Source organism: Simochromis diagramma, unplaced genomic scaffold (genome assembly GCF_900408965.1).
Source record: "Simochromis diagramma unplaced genomic scaffold, fSimDia1.1 OVJJ01000361.1, whole genome shotgun sequence".
Classification (NCBI taxonomy): Eukaryota; Metazoa; Chordata; class Actinopteri; order Cichliformes; family Cichlidae; genus Simochromis; species Simochromis diagramma.
In genome coordinates this window covers 14,408,176-14,424,260 of record NW_024386860.1, presented here as the reverse complement: position 1 = coordinate 14,424,260, position 16,085 = coordinate 14,408,176, and the positions used below count along the sequence as shown (strand labels likewise).

The window sequence follows — 16,085 nt, the reverse complement described above, 5'->3', positions numbered from 1 at the left end:
CAGGGTCTCCAGGTGGAGCACCTTCCAGCACCCCACCCAGGGACTCTAAGAAGGCTGGGGACTCTGAACTGCCACTAGGTGCATAAGCGCAGATGACAGCCAGGACCCGTTCCCCGACCCTAAGACGCAGGAAACAAACCCTCTCATCTACCGGAAATATCCCCAACGTACCGGCAGCAAGCCGAGGGGATACCAAGATACCCACCCCAGCCCGCCTCCTCTCAATAGGGGCAACTCCAGACTGAGACAGAGTCAAGCCCCTCTCCAGGAGATTGGTTCCAGAGCCCAAGCCATGCGTAGAGGTGAGTCCGACTATATCTCAATCAATCAATCAAGCAAGCAAGGCTTTATTCGCCACATGCAGGTTGCCCTGCAGTGAAATGGGACCCCCCCCCGACCTTACACACGCAACACAGACATCACATGGGGATACAGGTCGGAGATTGGTAGCGTTACAGAAAAACACTGAAATGTACACTACAATGGGAAAGTACAAGAGAAAAAAGAGAGACCTCTACTCATGCTGGGCTCCTATGGTAGGACAGCATGAGAACAGGAAACAAAAAAACTCCTCTGCACAGAGAGCACATAAATGTCCACAGCACAACATTATGGAGCACATGACAAGCAACGGGGTTGGGTAGGAGGTGAGGAGTAATCCAAAGCAAACACAGCAGCCATCCCGCCCTGCGCTATTATTCCAACGCGGGCCCAGACCCGCTGTGTTCTCCAGGAGGGAACAAGCATCGAAGGCATTTGGAAAGGGAGGGGGGATGAGTGAGTGCGTATAAGTGTATGTATATGTGTGTGCGTGTCCAGAGTTCAGCTGAGAGAGTGTCCTATGCCCTGCCAGGCTAATTAAACAGTCTTCCAGCGAACCCAGGTGGCCTTGCATAGAATGGGAAGAACAGTCTAAACACAGTCCGTATCAGGGTGTTGTTGTTCAGCTCCAGCCTTGAGACCGCAGCTGGCGCCTAAGGGGTATCCGCATGAAGTGATGGTGGTTTTTACTTTAGTGCGAATAACTCATATGAATTTCAAAGCTGTTCTAACAGTCCGACACTGGTCTCTCAATCTCCCATTGGAGAGCCGTGAGCTTCTCCATGATGTTATCAAACTTACCAGGGCTCGCAAAATTTCAAAATCCCTGGTAGCCCTTCGGGCAGGGACTCTTCAGTTTTTGGTAGCCCAAAATAAATTTAAGTAGCCTGAATAAAAAAGAGAGCAATTTTTTGATTGATGTTTTGTTTCCTGTTTTGTTTTGTTTGTTACAACGGAAACAAAACATTAATCAAAAAATTGTTGAAACACAAATTACAACATTGTATAAAAATTACAATCATCAACTCAAATACTTGGTTCTAACTGAACCTAGTAATGAACTTGTAAGAACTGTGTAGAACATGAATCAGTCTGTGTCAGATCCTGAATTTGAAATTTCCACTGATGTCACAGGTAAGAGGCAAGTGGAACCAAGCTCTAGGCCATTTGCTTTTTGAAGTTTGCAAAGACTGCTAAATTGTGCCAGTGGTAGTTCACTCTTTGCAACATAGTACGCTGTTCTAAACAGATTTTTCAGGTTTATATTTAGTATGTTATTTGCAATTGGTGTTTGTTCCGGGAAAGATATTGCAGAGAGAACAATATTGCATTTCTTGCATTTCTCATGGGTTCTAAAGGGGGCCTTTCTTAAAATTACTGGTCCCAGTAACAAAGGCACTTGTCGATCGAGGGAAAACCAACAACACGCCCGGCATTCGCTGTCAAAATAAAAGATGCGCACCAGATAAGAAGTTGCAATGCGCGTTTGCGTCCATATAAAAGGCACTGTTTTTGTCCGCTAGAGTGGGATTTTCACGGCACATTCTGCACCAAATCTATGTGCGTTCATCATTTGTTTGAAGCCAGCTCACCTCCTGCAACCACTTTTCCGAGAATACGCACTTCTTTTCCAGTTCGGACTCCTGGTAAGCTTTTCTTTGGCTGTCACTTCTTCACCCTGACCTGTCTTATTTGGCTCAGCAGAACTAAAATATATATCCTGCTGCTTTTACACACGCACTCACATAACGCTCAGTGATTCTCTGCGCGATCAACCTCTCACATGTTTAAGCTTGCTGCAGGAGATTTCACTTGTCATGTTTGCATAGTAAGCTAACGATTGATAAGACGATGTCAGAGGAACTGGTGTGCAAATTATCGTCACTCACCAATCAGCACTGTCGCTCTCTATAAAACAGTTCGCACAATTGCAAAGTGAAAGCAAAAAACAAGTGCAAATTCAAAGGCGATTTCAATATGTCACATATTGACAGTGGCTCACCGATGCCAATTACATAATTACCCAGCTACATTTCCGAAAGAATGCAAAAGCATTGACATACATTTTTCCTTCCTATGATACCCCGATGGGCAGGGCAGAGATAGATTTTGGTAGCCCGACTGGAAAAATCGCTAGCCCCGGGACGTCGGGCTAGCGATTTTGCGAGCCCTGCTTATGCTCCGTGATGTTGTCATTCTTGTGCTCAAAGGGCCCATTCTGAGAACTCACGACCGCAGGGAGCTTCTCCAAGATGTGAGATGTGATCAATTTGCACTCAGAGGTGTTATTCTGAGTGAGCCCCTCCAAGATGCAATCCAGTTTGCACTCAGAGGTCTTATTCTGAGTATTCAGGGCAGCCGTAAGCTTCTCCAAGATCTTATCATGCTGCACTCAATATGCCCATTTTGAGAAACTCACGCCTCGTCCCAATGTTTCAATCCCAGGGGGCAGCCTTGTGGGGGTTTGAACACCCGGTTCCGCTTTCTTAATTCTTCGATAAGTCAGGGCCAAGCCAGCTCTGATCAGCAAGAACCCTGTTATCATGGTTCCGAATAGGTAGATATCTTCAGCACTCAGGCTCACCCAAGCCCAGACTTCTCGTTGAGAAAGGGGTGTCAGTTGCATTCAGGGACCAGTTGATCGAATCCATAATTCTCTTTTAGGTTTTAGAGAACAGACTGTTAGAGAGTGTTCCAGGGAAAAGTAATACAAAAAACACGAGACTAGACAAGGACACAAGAGGCTAAGCAGGGAAGCTAAGGGAGAGGAGGAGAGGAGAAAAGTGTGACCGCCTTCGTCAAGAGCAAGAGAAGGAAAGCCGGTACCTCTCAACCTCACACATTAACTCAGGCTCCTTCCCCACCAGAGAGGTGACATTCCATGTCCCAACTGCCAGTCTTGGTAGTCGGGGATCAGTCCGCCAGGGCCTCCACTCCTGGTGGCACACAATGCACCCGACCCCTACGGCGCCTTCCGCAGGTGGTGGGTCTGCGGGAGGATGGGCCCATGTCCCCTTTTCAGGCTGTGCCTGGCCGGGCCCCATGGACTAAGGCCCGGCTACCAGACGCTCGCCCTCGAGCACCCTCCCCGGTCCTGGCTCCAGGGCGGGGCCTCGGTAACCCTATTCTGGGCTGGGTAAACTGTTCCCTCGATGGTCAACAGAGATTGCAAAGAAAAGCGTCTGGACTTCTTTAAGTTCCTTGAAGACATTTCACCTCTCATCCGAGAAGCTTCTTCAGTTCAAAGGTCAAATGGTGGGGAGTCCCAGATTTAAACCTAGTGGGAGTATCCCCCCACAGAGGGACAAAAGGACCCCCTGATGATCCTCTAATCGCCTGAGCCAAGGTGTGAAACTGGGTGTGGGTCCCAATCAGCCAGAGTTTCGGGTGAGCTCATTGTGAGCTCATTGTGAGCTCATATTGACAAACATATATAAACAAAAAACAGCAGCACCAGCAATAACTAGTCGATTTTCACCGCAGCGTAGATTTTCCCAAAAACCTTCAAAGAAAACAAATTCTTTAATTTTAAGATAATAAAGTTTATATTATACAGTCCTTGTTGTGAGTTTCTCTGATTTAATTCCTCTCATCTTGTTTTCAGTTTGAGTTTGTAATATTATGTGACATTATTACAGAGACTCTGAAAGATTATTTTCTCTTACCTTTGAGTCGTGAGCTGCTCTCTGACAGCCTCTGCACCAGATCAATTCTCTTCGTGTCTGTTAAAACCTCCCTGATCACCTCCACAGACTGCTGACCAAGTTTATCAATCATATCATTCACTATTTCTCTTCTGTCATCAGTCAGTTCAATTTGTGGAAGACTCTTCTGAAAACGAGTGAACTGCAGGAACGTCTTGAATTTCACGAGATCCTGTTCACTCAAATCCTCCAGTGTTTCTACAAGCAGATCTTTAACAGCTGCCATTGTAGCAACCTGGAAAATTCAAAGCAAACATTCATAAAGAAAAAATGCTTCCTCACTGAGAAAATTAAAGATTTATGTTTTTTTTTAGCTGTTTCAAAGTTTGAATGTCATAATCACAAAACTTTTCATTAATCAAAAGTTTGCTATTAAATCTAAAAACATTTCTGTGGCAATTGTTTAATTTAAATGATGAAATTATGATTTTAAAACTGCATCTCTTTGAATCAAAGCTGAACTCTGCAGACAGATGAGACGTTACTCACTTTGTCGATGAGTGCAACCAGATGTTCATCCAGATGTTTGTCTGAGAAAAGAGAAAATAGCAGAAATGGAAATAAGTGTTTAATAAAAGCCATCCATCCATCTTCTCACCCCATCTCAAAGGGAGAGGCCAGCCACTCTTTAGCAGAAGCCCATTTCCACTGCTTGTATCCGCGATCTCGTTCTTTCGGTCACTACCCACAGCTCATATCCATAGGTGAGGGTAGGGACGTAGATCGACCGTTAAATTGTGGGCTTCAATTTTACACTCAGTTCTCTCTTCACCACAACAGACTGGTACAGCGTCCCCATCACTGTAGCTGCAGCACCAATCCGTCTGTCGACCTCTCGCTCCCTTCTCCCGTCAATATGTAAATGGTAAATGGACTGATTCTTATATAGCACTTTTCTACTCTCCCAGAGTACTCAAAGCGCTGTATACAACATGCCTCATTCACCCATTCACACCCACTCATACAAGCATTTCTAAACTCAAGTGCAACTAATAAGCATTCATGCACATTCACACTCTGATGAACGGAGGGCAATTAAGGGTTAGTATCTTGCACAAGGATATTTGGCATGCAGACTGGAGGAGCCAGGAATCAAACCACCAATCTTCCAAACAGTAGCTGATCAGCACTACCACCTGAGCCACAGCCACATTTGTGAACAAGACCCTGAGATACTTAAACTCTTCCACTTGGGGTAGGAACATATCCCTGACACAGATTGGGCACCCCACGCTTTTCCAGCTGAGGACCATGGCCTCAGATTTGGAGGTGCTGATTCTCATTTCACATATACATATTCCACATACCACATCATCCCCAAAAAGCAGAGATGAGATTTTAAGACCACTCAAGTGAAAGCCTTCCGCCACTTGGCTACACCTAGAAATCCTGTCCATAAAAATTATTATCAGAATCGGTGACAAAGGACAGTCCTGGAGGAGCCCATCACCCACCAGTAACGAATCCGATTTACTGTCGGCTATGCGGACCAAGCTTTTGCAACGCTTGTACAATGATTGAACAGCCCGTAGCAATGGGCCAGACATCCCATACTACCGGAGCACCCCCCACAGGAAACCCTGAGGGAAACGGTCAAATGCCTTCTCCAAGTTCACAAAACACATGTAGACTAGTTGGGCAAACTCCCATGCCCCTCAAGTATCCTTGAGAGGATAAAGAGCTGATCCAGTGTTAAACGACCAGAAGAAAAACCGCATTGTTCCTCCTGTATCCGAGGTTTGACTAACAGATGGACTCTTCTTTCCAGCAACCTGGCATAGACATTTCAAGGAAGGCCAAGGAGTGTGATTCCCCTCTGTTTCCCTTTCTTAAAGATGGTCTGCCAGTCCAGGGTACTGCCCCTGACCTTCAAGCAACATTGTCAAGAAAACATAACTTCGAAGGTACAAGGTACAAGGTTCAAAATAAGGCAGTTCTGGAGGTCGACCCAGAGGTCAACAGCACAAGAGTCCAAAACCACTTGGTTCTGGAGGTCGACCCGGAGGTCGACAGCACAAGAGTCCAAAACAAAACAGTTCAGGAGGCCAGCCGCATGGAGGGCAGCGGCGCCAGCTGAGCAGGTCTGGAGGCTAGCCGTGAGGAAGACGGCGGTAACAGAGTTCAGGAGGCCGTCCACGACACCAATGATGTCCAGCAGATGGCCTAGAAAGTGGCCGCCCGGGTTGAGCTGCTGGACGTGGCCGCCCATGACAGCCAAGAAGTCCAGCTGATGGCCTGGAAGGTGACCGGTGACGTTGCAGTCGTGGACCAGGACGTGGACGTGGCTTGGCGGGCACTGGGCGTGGACGTGGCTTGGCAGGACCAGACGAGGTATGAGGGTGGACGGGCTCTTCGGGCCCTCTAGCTGACGAGGCATAAGGGTGTACGGGCTCCTTGGGCCCTCCAGCTGACATGACGTGAAGCGGCATGGGTGCTGCGGGGTGCCGGGTTGGCACACCCAGGCATCCAGCAGCAGATGCAGGATAAGCAGTTATGGAGACCCCTGGCAGAACAGAGCTGAACAGGGGGCTGAGCTGCTACTCCGGCAGGGGCAAGAAGCTGCTGATTCTCTGGAAAACTTAATGTAACATCATGCAATTCATTTCCCACCAGATTGCCATTAGTTCACCGTTTGGTTTAGAACCCAGAATTGAAATGTCCATGGCAGTGTGAGGAAAATTCAATTAAGTTTTATTTATATAGCGCCAAATCACAACAACAGTTGCCTCAAAGCACTTTATATTGTACAGTAGATCATACAATAATAGATACAGAGAAAAACCCAACAATCATATGACCCCCTATGAGCAAGCACTTTGGCGACAGTGGGAAGGAAAAACTCCCTTTTAACAGGAAGAAACCTCCAGCAGAACCAGGCTCAAGGAGGGGTGGCCATCTGCTGTGACCGGTTGGGGTGAGAGAAGGAAAACAGGATAGAGACATGCTGTGGAAGAGAGAAAGAGATTAATAACAGATATGATTCAATGCAGAGAGGTCTATTAACACATAGTGAGTGAGAAAGGTGACTGGAAAGGAAAAACTAAATGCATCATGGGAATCCCCCGGCAGCCTGCGTCTATTGCAGCATAAATAAGGGAGGATTCAGGGTCATCTGGTCCAGCCCTAACTATATGCTTTAGCAAAAAGGCAAGGCAGGTTTATTTATATAGCACCATTCAACAAGGTGATTCAAAGTGCTTTACAGAGATATTAAAAAACAAAAACAAATAAAAAGCATGATTTAAAGTTGAACAGTAGATAAAATCAGGACAGTAAATAAAATCAGTAGTTAAAATTTGAAATTTAACCTCTTAAGCCCCAAGGGTGTTTCTGAGCTTTCTGCTCGAAAATGTAATGCCCAAATTTAATTGATTATTTCTGTGCAATTACAAACTCTGTCCTTACAATCTTGGTATCAAAATAAAACCAACACTTGTGAAATTTCATCAGAGGTGTAAATATTAAAGCAGATATTACTGTGTCAAAGTTACTGAGACAGGAACACAGAAAAAGTAAGTAGATTTTATCCTCGCCTATTTTTTATTTTTAGCATATAACCCTTTAAAAAATATGCCTCAGTTCAAATTCCATTCCAGAAATTCAGTAGCCAACTTATAAACATAATCTGTGCAAAGGTTTATGTTTCTAAAGTGAAACAGCGAAAAATTTCAGCGCTGTCAATACATGAATATCCAGACGTTGTACAAAAATGTCCAATTCTGGCACGCAGTTGGACACCATGCCAGTGGCTAGTGGCTACCGGCGAAAATAACGGAAGAAATCGGGACGGTAAGCCCATTTCTGTCTTAGCGCATTTGCACCGCTATGTGTTTTTGTGGTCTTCTTTTGCGGCTCATTCAATGAATTTTGGTCAGAGCGTGGTGAAACTTGGTGTTTGGAGTCAGTAATAGCCCTGGGAGCTAACCAGCCTATCTTTAGCCGGTTACATGAAGTTTGAAGAATTTCTTGTTTGGTTTTGTTTGTTTAGCGGTCTTCTGCGCATTTATGTAACTGCTCGTTTAATCACAGCTTGTTTTGGTATGTTTGGTGGTTGTAGAAATGGTTTATATGACATTTTAGCTGAGATTTAGAGGTATCTGTGGATACCACACATGTCTGGACTTATATTTCTCACCCCATGTGATCTTCTCCTTTTTGCCCGCGGTACCGGGGGCGTGGGGCTTAAGTGGTTAAGCTTAAAAGTGTGGATTTGGTGTTTTATTCAAATGCAGCTGAGAATAAGTGAGTCTTCAACTGGATTTAAATAAACTGAGTGTTTCAGCTGATCTGAGGCTTTCTGGGAGTTTATTCCAGATATATGGAGCATAAAAGCTGAATGCAGCTTCTCCGTGTCCGTTGGCTGACTGATTTTTTAGGTAGACCTGTAAAGATGCTGTTACAGTAATCAAGCCTACTAAAGATGAATGCATGGAGTAGTTTTTCCAGGTCCTGTTGAGACATCAGATCTTTTATCCTTGAAATATTCTTGAGGCGATAGTAAGCTGATTTTGTTATTGTCTTAATTTAAGTTTAGGTCTGCATCCATCACTACACCCAAATTTCTCGCCTGGTTTTTGGTTTTTAGATGTATACAAGGTGGGCCATTTATATGGATACACCGCAATAACATGGGAATGGTTGGTGATATTAAAGTCCTGTTTGTGGCACATTAGTATATGTGAGGGGGCAAAGATAGCCGTAATGCTCCGACAATCCATCAAGCGGTGCGGGTTTGTAGCTTAGCAAAGTCGTACTGAAACATTTGGCAGATTTTCGTGCGCCGTGTACCACATAAAATCGTTTCGAGGTCAGTAAACACAACCAGAATTCATACATAAGGCACATGGGATTATAAGGGGCACTGTCGATTTTCAGAAAAATCAAAGGATTGATTTTAAGTGTGCCGTATTTTTCAAAAAAACACGGTAATAACGACGGCCCGCTAGCATGCTCTACCAAAAATAGTGCTTTGTTGTGTATCTGACAGATGAAAGCCAAACCAGTTCCACACCACTGAAGTTGCAGCATTTTTACAAACCAATTCTGGCTCATCCGTTTCATTTAACGATCCACGTTTGCTCTTCTCATTCTGCGTCGCCGCCATGTGTGTATGTAAACAAAGGCACTGCGCATGCGCATTTTACCCATATTCTATTGCGATATTTCATTTTCCGATCGTTGCCCAACATTACACCGGTATTACCGTGAACAGTATGATATAGCCCAGCCCTAATCCAGAATTGAATTCAAAATCCTGCTCCTCACATACAAGGTCTTAAATAATCAGGCCCCATCTTATCTTAATGACCTTGTAGTACCATATCACCCTATTAGAGCACTTCGCTCTCACACTGCAGGCTTACTTGTTGTTCCTAGAGTATTTAAAAGTAGAATGGGAGGCAGAGCCTTCAGTTTTCAGGCCCCTCTTCTGTGGAACCAGCTTCCAGTTTGGATTCAGGAGACGGACACTATCTCTACTTATAAGAAAAGGCTTCAAACTTTCGTTTTTGCTAAAGCATATAGTTAGGGCTGGACCCGGTGACCCTGGATCCTCCCTTAGTTATGCTGCAATAGACGTAGGCTGCCGGGGATTCCCATGATGGATTGAGTTTTTCCTTTCCAGTCACCTGTCTGACTCACTATGTGTTAACAGACTCTCTGCATTGAATCATATCTGTTATTAACCTCTGTCTCTCTTCCACAGCATGTCTTTATCCTGTCTTCCTTCTCTCACCCCAACTGGTCGCAGCAGATGGCCCCGCCCCTCCTTGAGCCTGGTTCTGCCAGAGGTTTCTTCCTGTTAAAAGGGAGTTTTTCCTTCCCACTGTCGCCAAAGTGCTTGCTCATAGGGGGTCATATGGTTGTTGGGTTTTTCTCTGGATCTATGAAGCGCCTTGAGGCAACTTTTGTTGTGATTTGGCGCTATATAAATAAAATTGAATTGAATTGAATTGAATTCAACTGTAGAAAATAAAATCTGAGCATTATGACTGTTTTTGGTGATGATGTCAGAGAAGTAGGACCTCCTTGCCCTCCTCAGTTGTAAATGGTAAATGGCCTGTATTTGTATAGCGCTTTACTAGTCCCTAAGGACCCCAAAGCGCTTTACACATCCAGTCATCCACCCATTCACACACACATTCACACACTGGTGATGGCAAGCTACATTGTAGCCACAGCCACCTTGGGGCGCACTGACAGAGGCGAGGCTGCCGGACACTGGCGCCACCGGGTCCTCTGACCACTACCAGTAGGCAATGGGTGAAGTGTCTCGCCCAAGGACACAACGACCGAGACTGTCCAAGCCGGGGCTCGAACCGGCAACCTTCCGATTACAAGGTGAATCGCCCTAAATTATAATTGTGAAGTTTCTCTTTATAGATGTCATAATGAAGCTGGAGGTTTGTTTTTCTCCATCTGCGCTCAGCTTTCCTACACTCTCTTTTTTAATTTTTCACCAGTGAGACTTTTTCCTTCCAGAGATAACCTTCACCTTAATGGGAGCAATAGTGTCCATTACATTTAACATTTTAGCATTGAAGCTATTGACGAGCTCATTGACTGAACCTCTGGACAGGTCAGGTGTTAATGGGAAGACCTGGTTAAAAATCTCACTACTGTATTCAGTTATGCACCGTTTTGTGATCACTGTAACAGACACAAGTAACCTTTGAAATGCTCAGGCCCTTGGACATCAGTAGGTCAAGAGTGTGTCCTCTATTATGTGTGGTCTCTGCTGAGTCAGCCCAAAGTTGCCCAGAGTGTTACTCAGGTCTTTAGTCACTTTGTCTTCAGGGTTGTCCACATGGATGCTAAAATCCCCAACAATAATTACACAGTCGAAATCAACACAGATCACAGACAGCAGTTCACTGAGATCATTAAAAAAGTCTGTGCAGTATTTGAGAGGCCTGTAAACATTGAGAAACACAACTTTGGATAGGGCCTTCAGCTGTAAAGCCACATATTCAAAAGACTGAAAACTTCCAGGAGATAGCTGCTTACATTGAAATGATTCATTAAATAAGACAGCGACCCCTCCTCCTCTCCTGCTCACCCTGGCCTCACTGATAAAACTGTAGTTAGGAGGGGTCGTCTCGATGAGAACAGCTCCACTATTACTTTGGTCCAACCAAGTTTCAGTTAAAAACATAAAATCAAGGCTGTGCTCAGTGATTAAATCATTAATTAAAAATGTTTTCCCAGCTAAAGATCTAACGTTTAATAAAGCCAACTTAAGTGTTTTAGAGGTATTATTTGCCCCCTCGTGTTTGGGAGCAGTCTGTGGCACACAAGCTATGTTTACTATATTTAAAGATCTTTTAGAGTGCAGCTCTCTGTGTTTTGACCAGGCCACATGTCTCCTTCTGTCACCTAAAAGTACAGAAATTTTAAAACCTTCTAGTAAACAGGGTCCCAGCTTCTCCTGGGAAAAGTCACCACTGCCATAATCCTCGCAGCCTGGACCCTCCACACATCACACATCAGACTGCGGAGACAGAGCATGAAGGTGGTAAGGAGGAACTAAGGGGGGCGAGGCTGGGCAATGTAACTTTGATTGCTCTGTTGAGGGCGGTGCTTGATGGCGAACCTTTGGCTGCTCTGGTGGGGGAAAAAAAGGGAGTGGGCCGGGGGGTAAATCTGAGCCCAGCATTGACCCTCTCCATCATCTCCTCAGTGAATTTCAAGTGTGGGAAGGAGGGGCAAAGGGAGGAGGAGGGTGATGGCAGGTCAGGGGTTTGGGGGACTGGGGAAGGTCGTGGTCCCTGGTCCTGGTCGTTGGTGTTGTTGAGAGAGTTGGTGGCAAATAGGGACCCCTCTTCTTGACTCTGATGTCTCTCCTTTCTAAAGCTCTTCCGGCTTGGGGGCAGATGAGGTTTCTGCTGGGCTTTGTCTGTTCTTGGAGTACTGTTTGTTCCTCTTTTGAGATAATTCCTCTTTTATCTCAGCCTTGGCACCAAGCACAGATGGATGACATATGGAATAAAACAAGTTGAAGGTGAACAGTTTCACCCCTGACTTGTTAAAATTAAATCCATTTGCTTTAAACAGATGCCTGTGTTCCCAGAAAATATTAAAATTGTTGATAAAATACAATACATTACAATACAATTTTATTTATATAGCACATTTAAAAACCCGAAGGCACACCAAAGTGCTTCACAGTAATATGGAGAGTCAACATAAGTCAATAACAGGGTACAAATCGGGCACTAGCATAGACAGGATAGAGGCACTAACAGACCAGGAGAGTTAGATAAATACAAAATATGCTAAGAAGACAAAAACAGCAGTAAAATTAATAAAAAAATAATACATTTAATAAAATCTAATAAAAAATTTAAAAGTTTAAAATTTAAAAGATTTAAAAGGGTATTAACTGGTCAGGAAAGCCAAGTCAAATAGATATGCTTTTAATCTTGATTTAAAGGATTGGATAGAGTCCAAGGCTCGAATAGAAGCAGGGAGGCTATTCCAAAGGTTGGGTGCAGCTGAAGCAAAAGCACGATCGCCTCTGGTCTTCAGTCTAAACTTAGGTTGGGCCAGGAGTAATTGACCTAATGATCTTAATACACAACAAGGAGTGTACAAATTGAGGAGGTCAGTAAGGTAGCTGGGCGCAATGTTATTCAGGATTTTAAAAGTGAGTAGCAAGATTTTAAACTCAATGCGATATTTGACTGATAACCAGTGTAGATCAACAAGAGCCGGAGTAATAGGGTCAAATTTTCTAGTTCCAGTAAGAAGGCGAGCCGCAGCATTCTGAACGAGTTGCAGCCTTCAAAGAGAGAAGGCTTGGAGACCACAGTACAGAGAATTACAATAATGTGAGGTAAGTGAGGTAAGAATTAAACCAGTTAAGGGCAGAACCCTTGATGCCTACAACATGCTCTAGCCTCCTCAAGAGTATATTATGATCAACCATGTCAAAGTCTGAAGACAGATCCAATAAAACTAAATCGGCAGGGCGACCAGAGTCAGCAAATACAAGAAGATCATTATAGACTCTTAGCAGTGCCATTTCAGTGCTATGGTGTGGCTTAAAGCCAGACTGGTATTTGTCAGTGATATTATTTGCAACTAAGTAAGCCTGTATTTGGAGAAAGACGGCTTTTTCTAAAATTTTTGATAAAAACGGAAGCTTCGAGATTGGCCTATAATTGGCAGGATCTTTCTGATCAAAATTACTTTTTTTAAGAACAGGGTGCACTACCGCATGTTTAAAGGCAGTCGGGACACAGCCCACAAACAGTGATAAATTCATTAAGAATAAAATGCAAGGCCCAATTTCCTCAAACCTTCCTTGATAATTTGGGATGGAAGGATATCGTGCACAGAATTTGAGTTTCTCAGTTGTTCAATTATTCCCTTAAGAGTGGGGAGTGATAACAGCTCAAAGTGAGAAAAGGTGGACATGCATCCTAAAACCGGAACAGGATTCAGCACAAGAGAGTGAGAGTGTGAAGCCTTCAGTAATAAAAATTTTCCACTAAAATGATTGAGAAATTGCTCACAGAGAGCCTGAGAGGCCGAGCTCGAAGAGTCCGGACAGGGATTTATCACTGAATTAAAAATTTTGAATAACATTCAGGGGTTATGGCTATTAGTCTCAATAATGTCTGATAGGAAAGCTGCTTTAGCTGCGTTTACGGAGTTCTGGTAGAGAAAGCGGCTCCTACAAAGAATGTCATAGGATATCTGAAGCCTGTCTTTTTTCCACCTCCTTTCAGATTGACGGCAGGCACGACGTAAGGCTCGTATAGTGTCATTTAGCCATGGTAGATGAGAAGTTCTGGGACGTTTCAACTTTATAGGGGTCACAGTATCTAAGATGGAACAACAGGTGGATAGCATAGCGTTGGCAAAATCATCAACCAAGGGAGGTGTGTAACAGTTTGTATCAATCCAATCCAATCCAATTTTATTTATAAAGCACTTTAAAATACCCAGCACAGGAACAAAGTGCTGTACAGAAAGTAAGTTAAACAGCAAATTAAATAAATAAATCACATAAGACATAAAATTAAAATTAAAACAGCCCTATGTTAAAACAAAACAAGATAAAACAGCATCGAGTCACCTAAAAACAACTAAAATAAAATAAAAATAAATATAAAAACCAACATCTCACGTGGTGTCAAAGGCCAAAGTAAAGAGGTGGGTTTTCAAGAGTGACTTAAAAACAGGTAAAGAAGTGGCCTGTCTAATCTCTAAAGGAAGCTCATTCCACAGTTTGGGAGCTGCTACAGCAAAAGCACGATCTCCTCTAAGTTTACGCCCAGTCCTGGGTATCTTCAGGAGCAGCTGATCAGCTGACCTGAGAGAGCGGGTGGGTGTATAAGGCTGTAGCAGCTCAGAGAGATAAGATGGGGCGAGGCCATGGAGAGCTTTGAAAGTAAATAAAAGAATTTTAAAATGAATCCTAAAAGAAATGGGCAGCCAGTGAAGTGAAGCTAAAACAGGGGAAATGTGCTCAAACTTTCGAGTGCCAGTTAAAAGACGAGCTGCGGCATTTTGCACCCTCTGTAGGTGACTAATATATAATGCACTGACCCCTATATAAAGTGCATTACAGTAATCCAGCCGAGTGCTAACAAAGGCGTGGATCACTGTCTCAAAGTGCTGCCGTGAAAGAATTGGTTTTATTTTTGCCAGCTGCCTGAGGTGAAAGAAGCTAGATTTTACCATCCAGACTATCAGTGAAGTCTGGATCAAAAAAGGCAACGTTTAGATAGGTCGTAATAAAGTTAGCCACAGTCTCAGAGTTAATGATACGTACAGGGCGATGGCAGCCTTTAGAATTTAAATCAATTACACATAGCTCAACATCAAACATGACCAAAAAATGGTCAGAAATACCAGCATTATCAATGTCCATAGTACAAATATCCAAAGCATATGAGAGGACCAAATCCAAGGTATGGCCTTTAAAATGAGTTGGTTCCCTGACCCACTGTGTAAGGTTAAAAGAGTCAATTGTGTCATCACAACAAATATGTATGTTAAAATCTCCAGTGATAAGAGCTTGGTCATAACTTAATTAAAATGAACCTAAGAAGTCAGAGGTAGTAGCTCTGAAAAAAGAAGAGGACTCACCAGGACGAATCCAAGTTTCAGTCAATAACAGAGCATCAAGCCGAGAGGTGAGGAAGAGGTCATTTAAGATGAAGGTTTTATTCACCAGCGATCTTGCGTTTAATAAAGCCATCCGAGAGATCGGCATCTTATCTCTGCTGGAAGCACGTCTTAGCTGGCTTAAATGCCTGTGCCGTACACCATCACTGGGGGACCCAATCCAAACATGAACAGGCAGAGAGACTACCAGAGAAACCGGACAGGCTTGTTTACCAACCGGACAGATCCAGCGATGGTTGAGCAGCCTGAAGGGTGATGGATCCCGAGCGGATGGAAGTCGTATAATCCCCGCGGTGGTGAGGGAATTAGCTGCAGCTGATGCTTTAAGGTAAGCCTTTAAGCGAACCTGAAACCCACTCCATTTGCCCCGCTTCCTATATCGCTTCTTAGGCGGGGAACAGAGAGGGGAACCGTATGAACCAGTAGAAGACATGATACGTGGAAAGGTAGCATCTCCCAAATTCCAGCCTTGATCCAACCCAGCATAGGGGAGGAAACGAAGATTTAACAGAGTATCCCGGTCATAGGTGATTAATGCATAACCATCTGGGTGGCATAGTGTCAGAAACATAACAAATAATAAACAAATATCAAGAAAGAGAGATCGACAACAGAGACAAGGACGGCCTGCCGTACACACTGGCGCCATCTTTACTCATAAAATAGACTGAGTGGTCAGTACATGCTGATATAAGCCATTTATTAAGTGCAAACAACCTAGTAAATCTCTCGTCTCCTCCTCTGACGGGCGGTACAGGTCCACTGATGAATACAGCTGCATTGAGAGAGTTTACAGTATTTAATAATCCAGTAAAGTCCCGTTTCAGAACCTCCGATTGTTGTTTGAATACATTGTTTGCCCTGTATGCAGAACAATGTTTGTCACAGTTGGATATTCATCTGCAATTTGAAGAATTCTCTCCT

The 16,085-nt window shown here is 44.0% G+C and overlaps 1 protein-coding gene across 1 annotated transcript in view; it reads right to left on the bottom strand.

Moving 5' to 3' along the window:
• Window positions 1-16,085, bottom strand: part of LOC120732849 — a 77,388-nt gene that overhangs the window by 34,182 nt on the left and 27,121 nt on the right. Inside the window, exons 5-6 of the mRNA XM_040030715.1 lie at window positions 4,515-4,555; window positions 3,987-4,260 (exon numbers count right to left, since the gene is read on the bottom strand). Of these exons, the coding sequence (XP_039886649.1) occupies window positions 3,987-4,260; window positions 4,515-4,555 (315 nt within the window). The remainder of the gene's footprint in view (window positions 1-3,986; window positions 4,261-4,514; window positions 4,556-16,085) is intronic.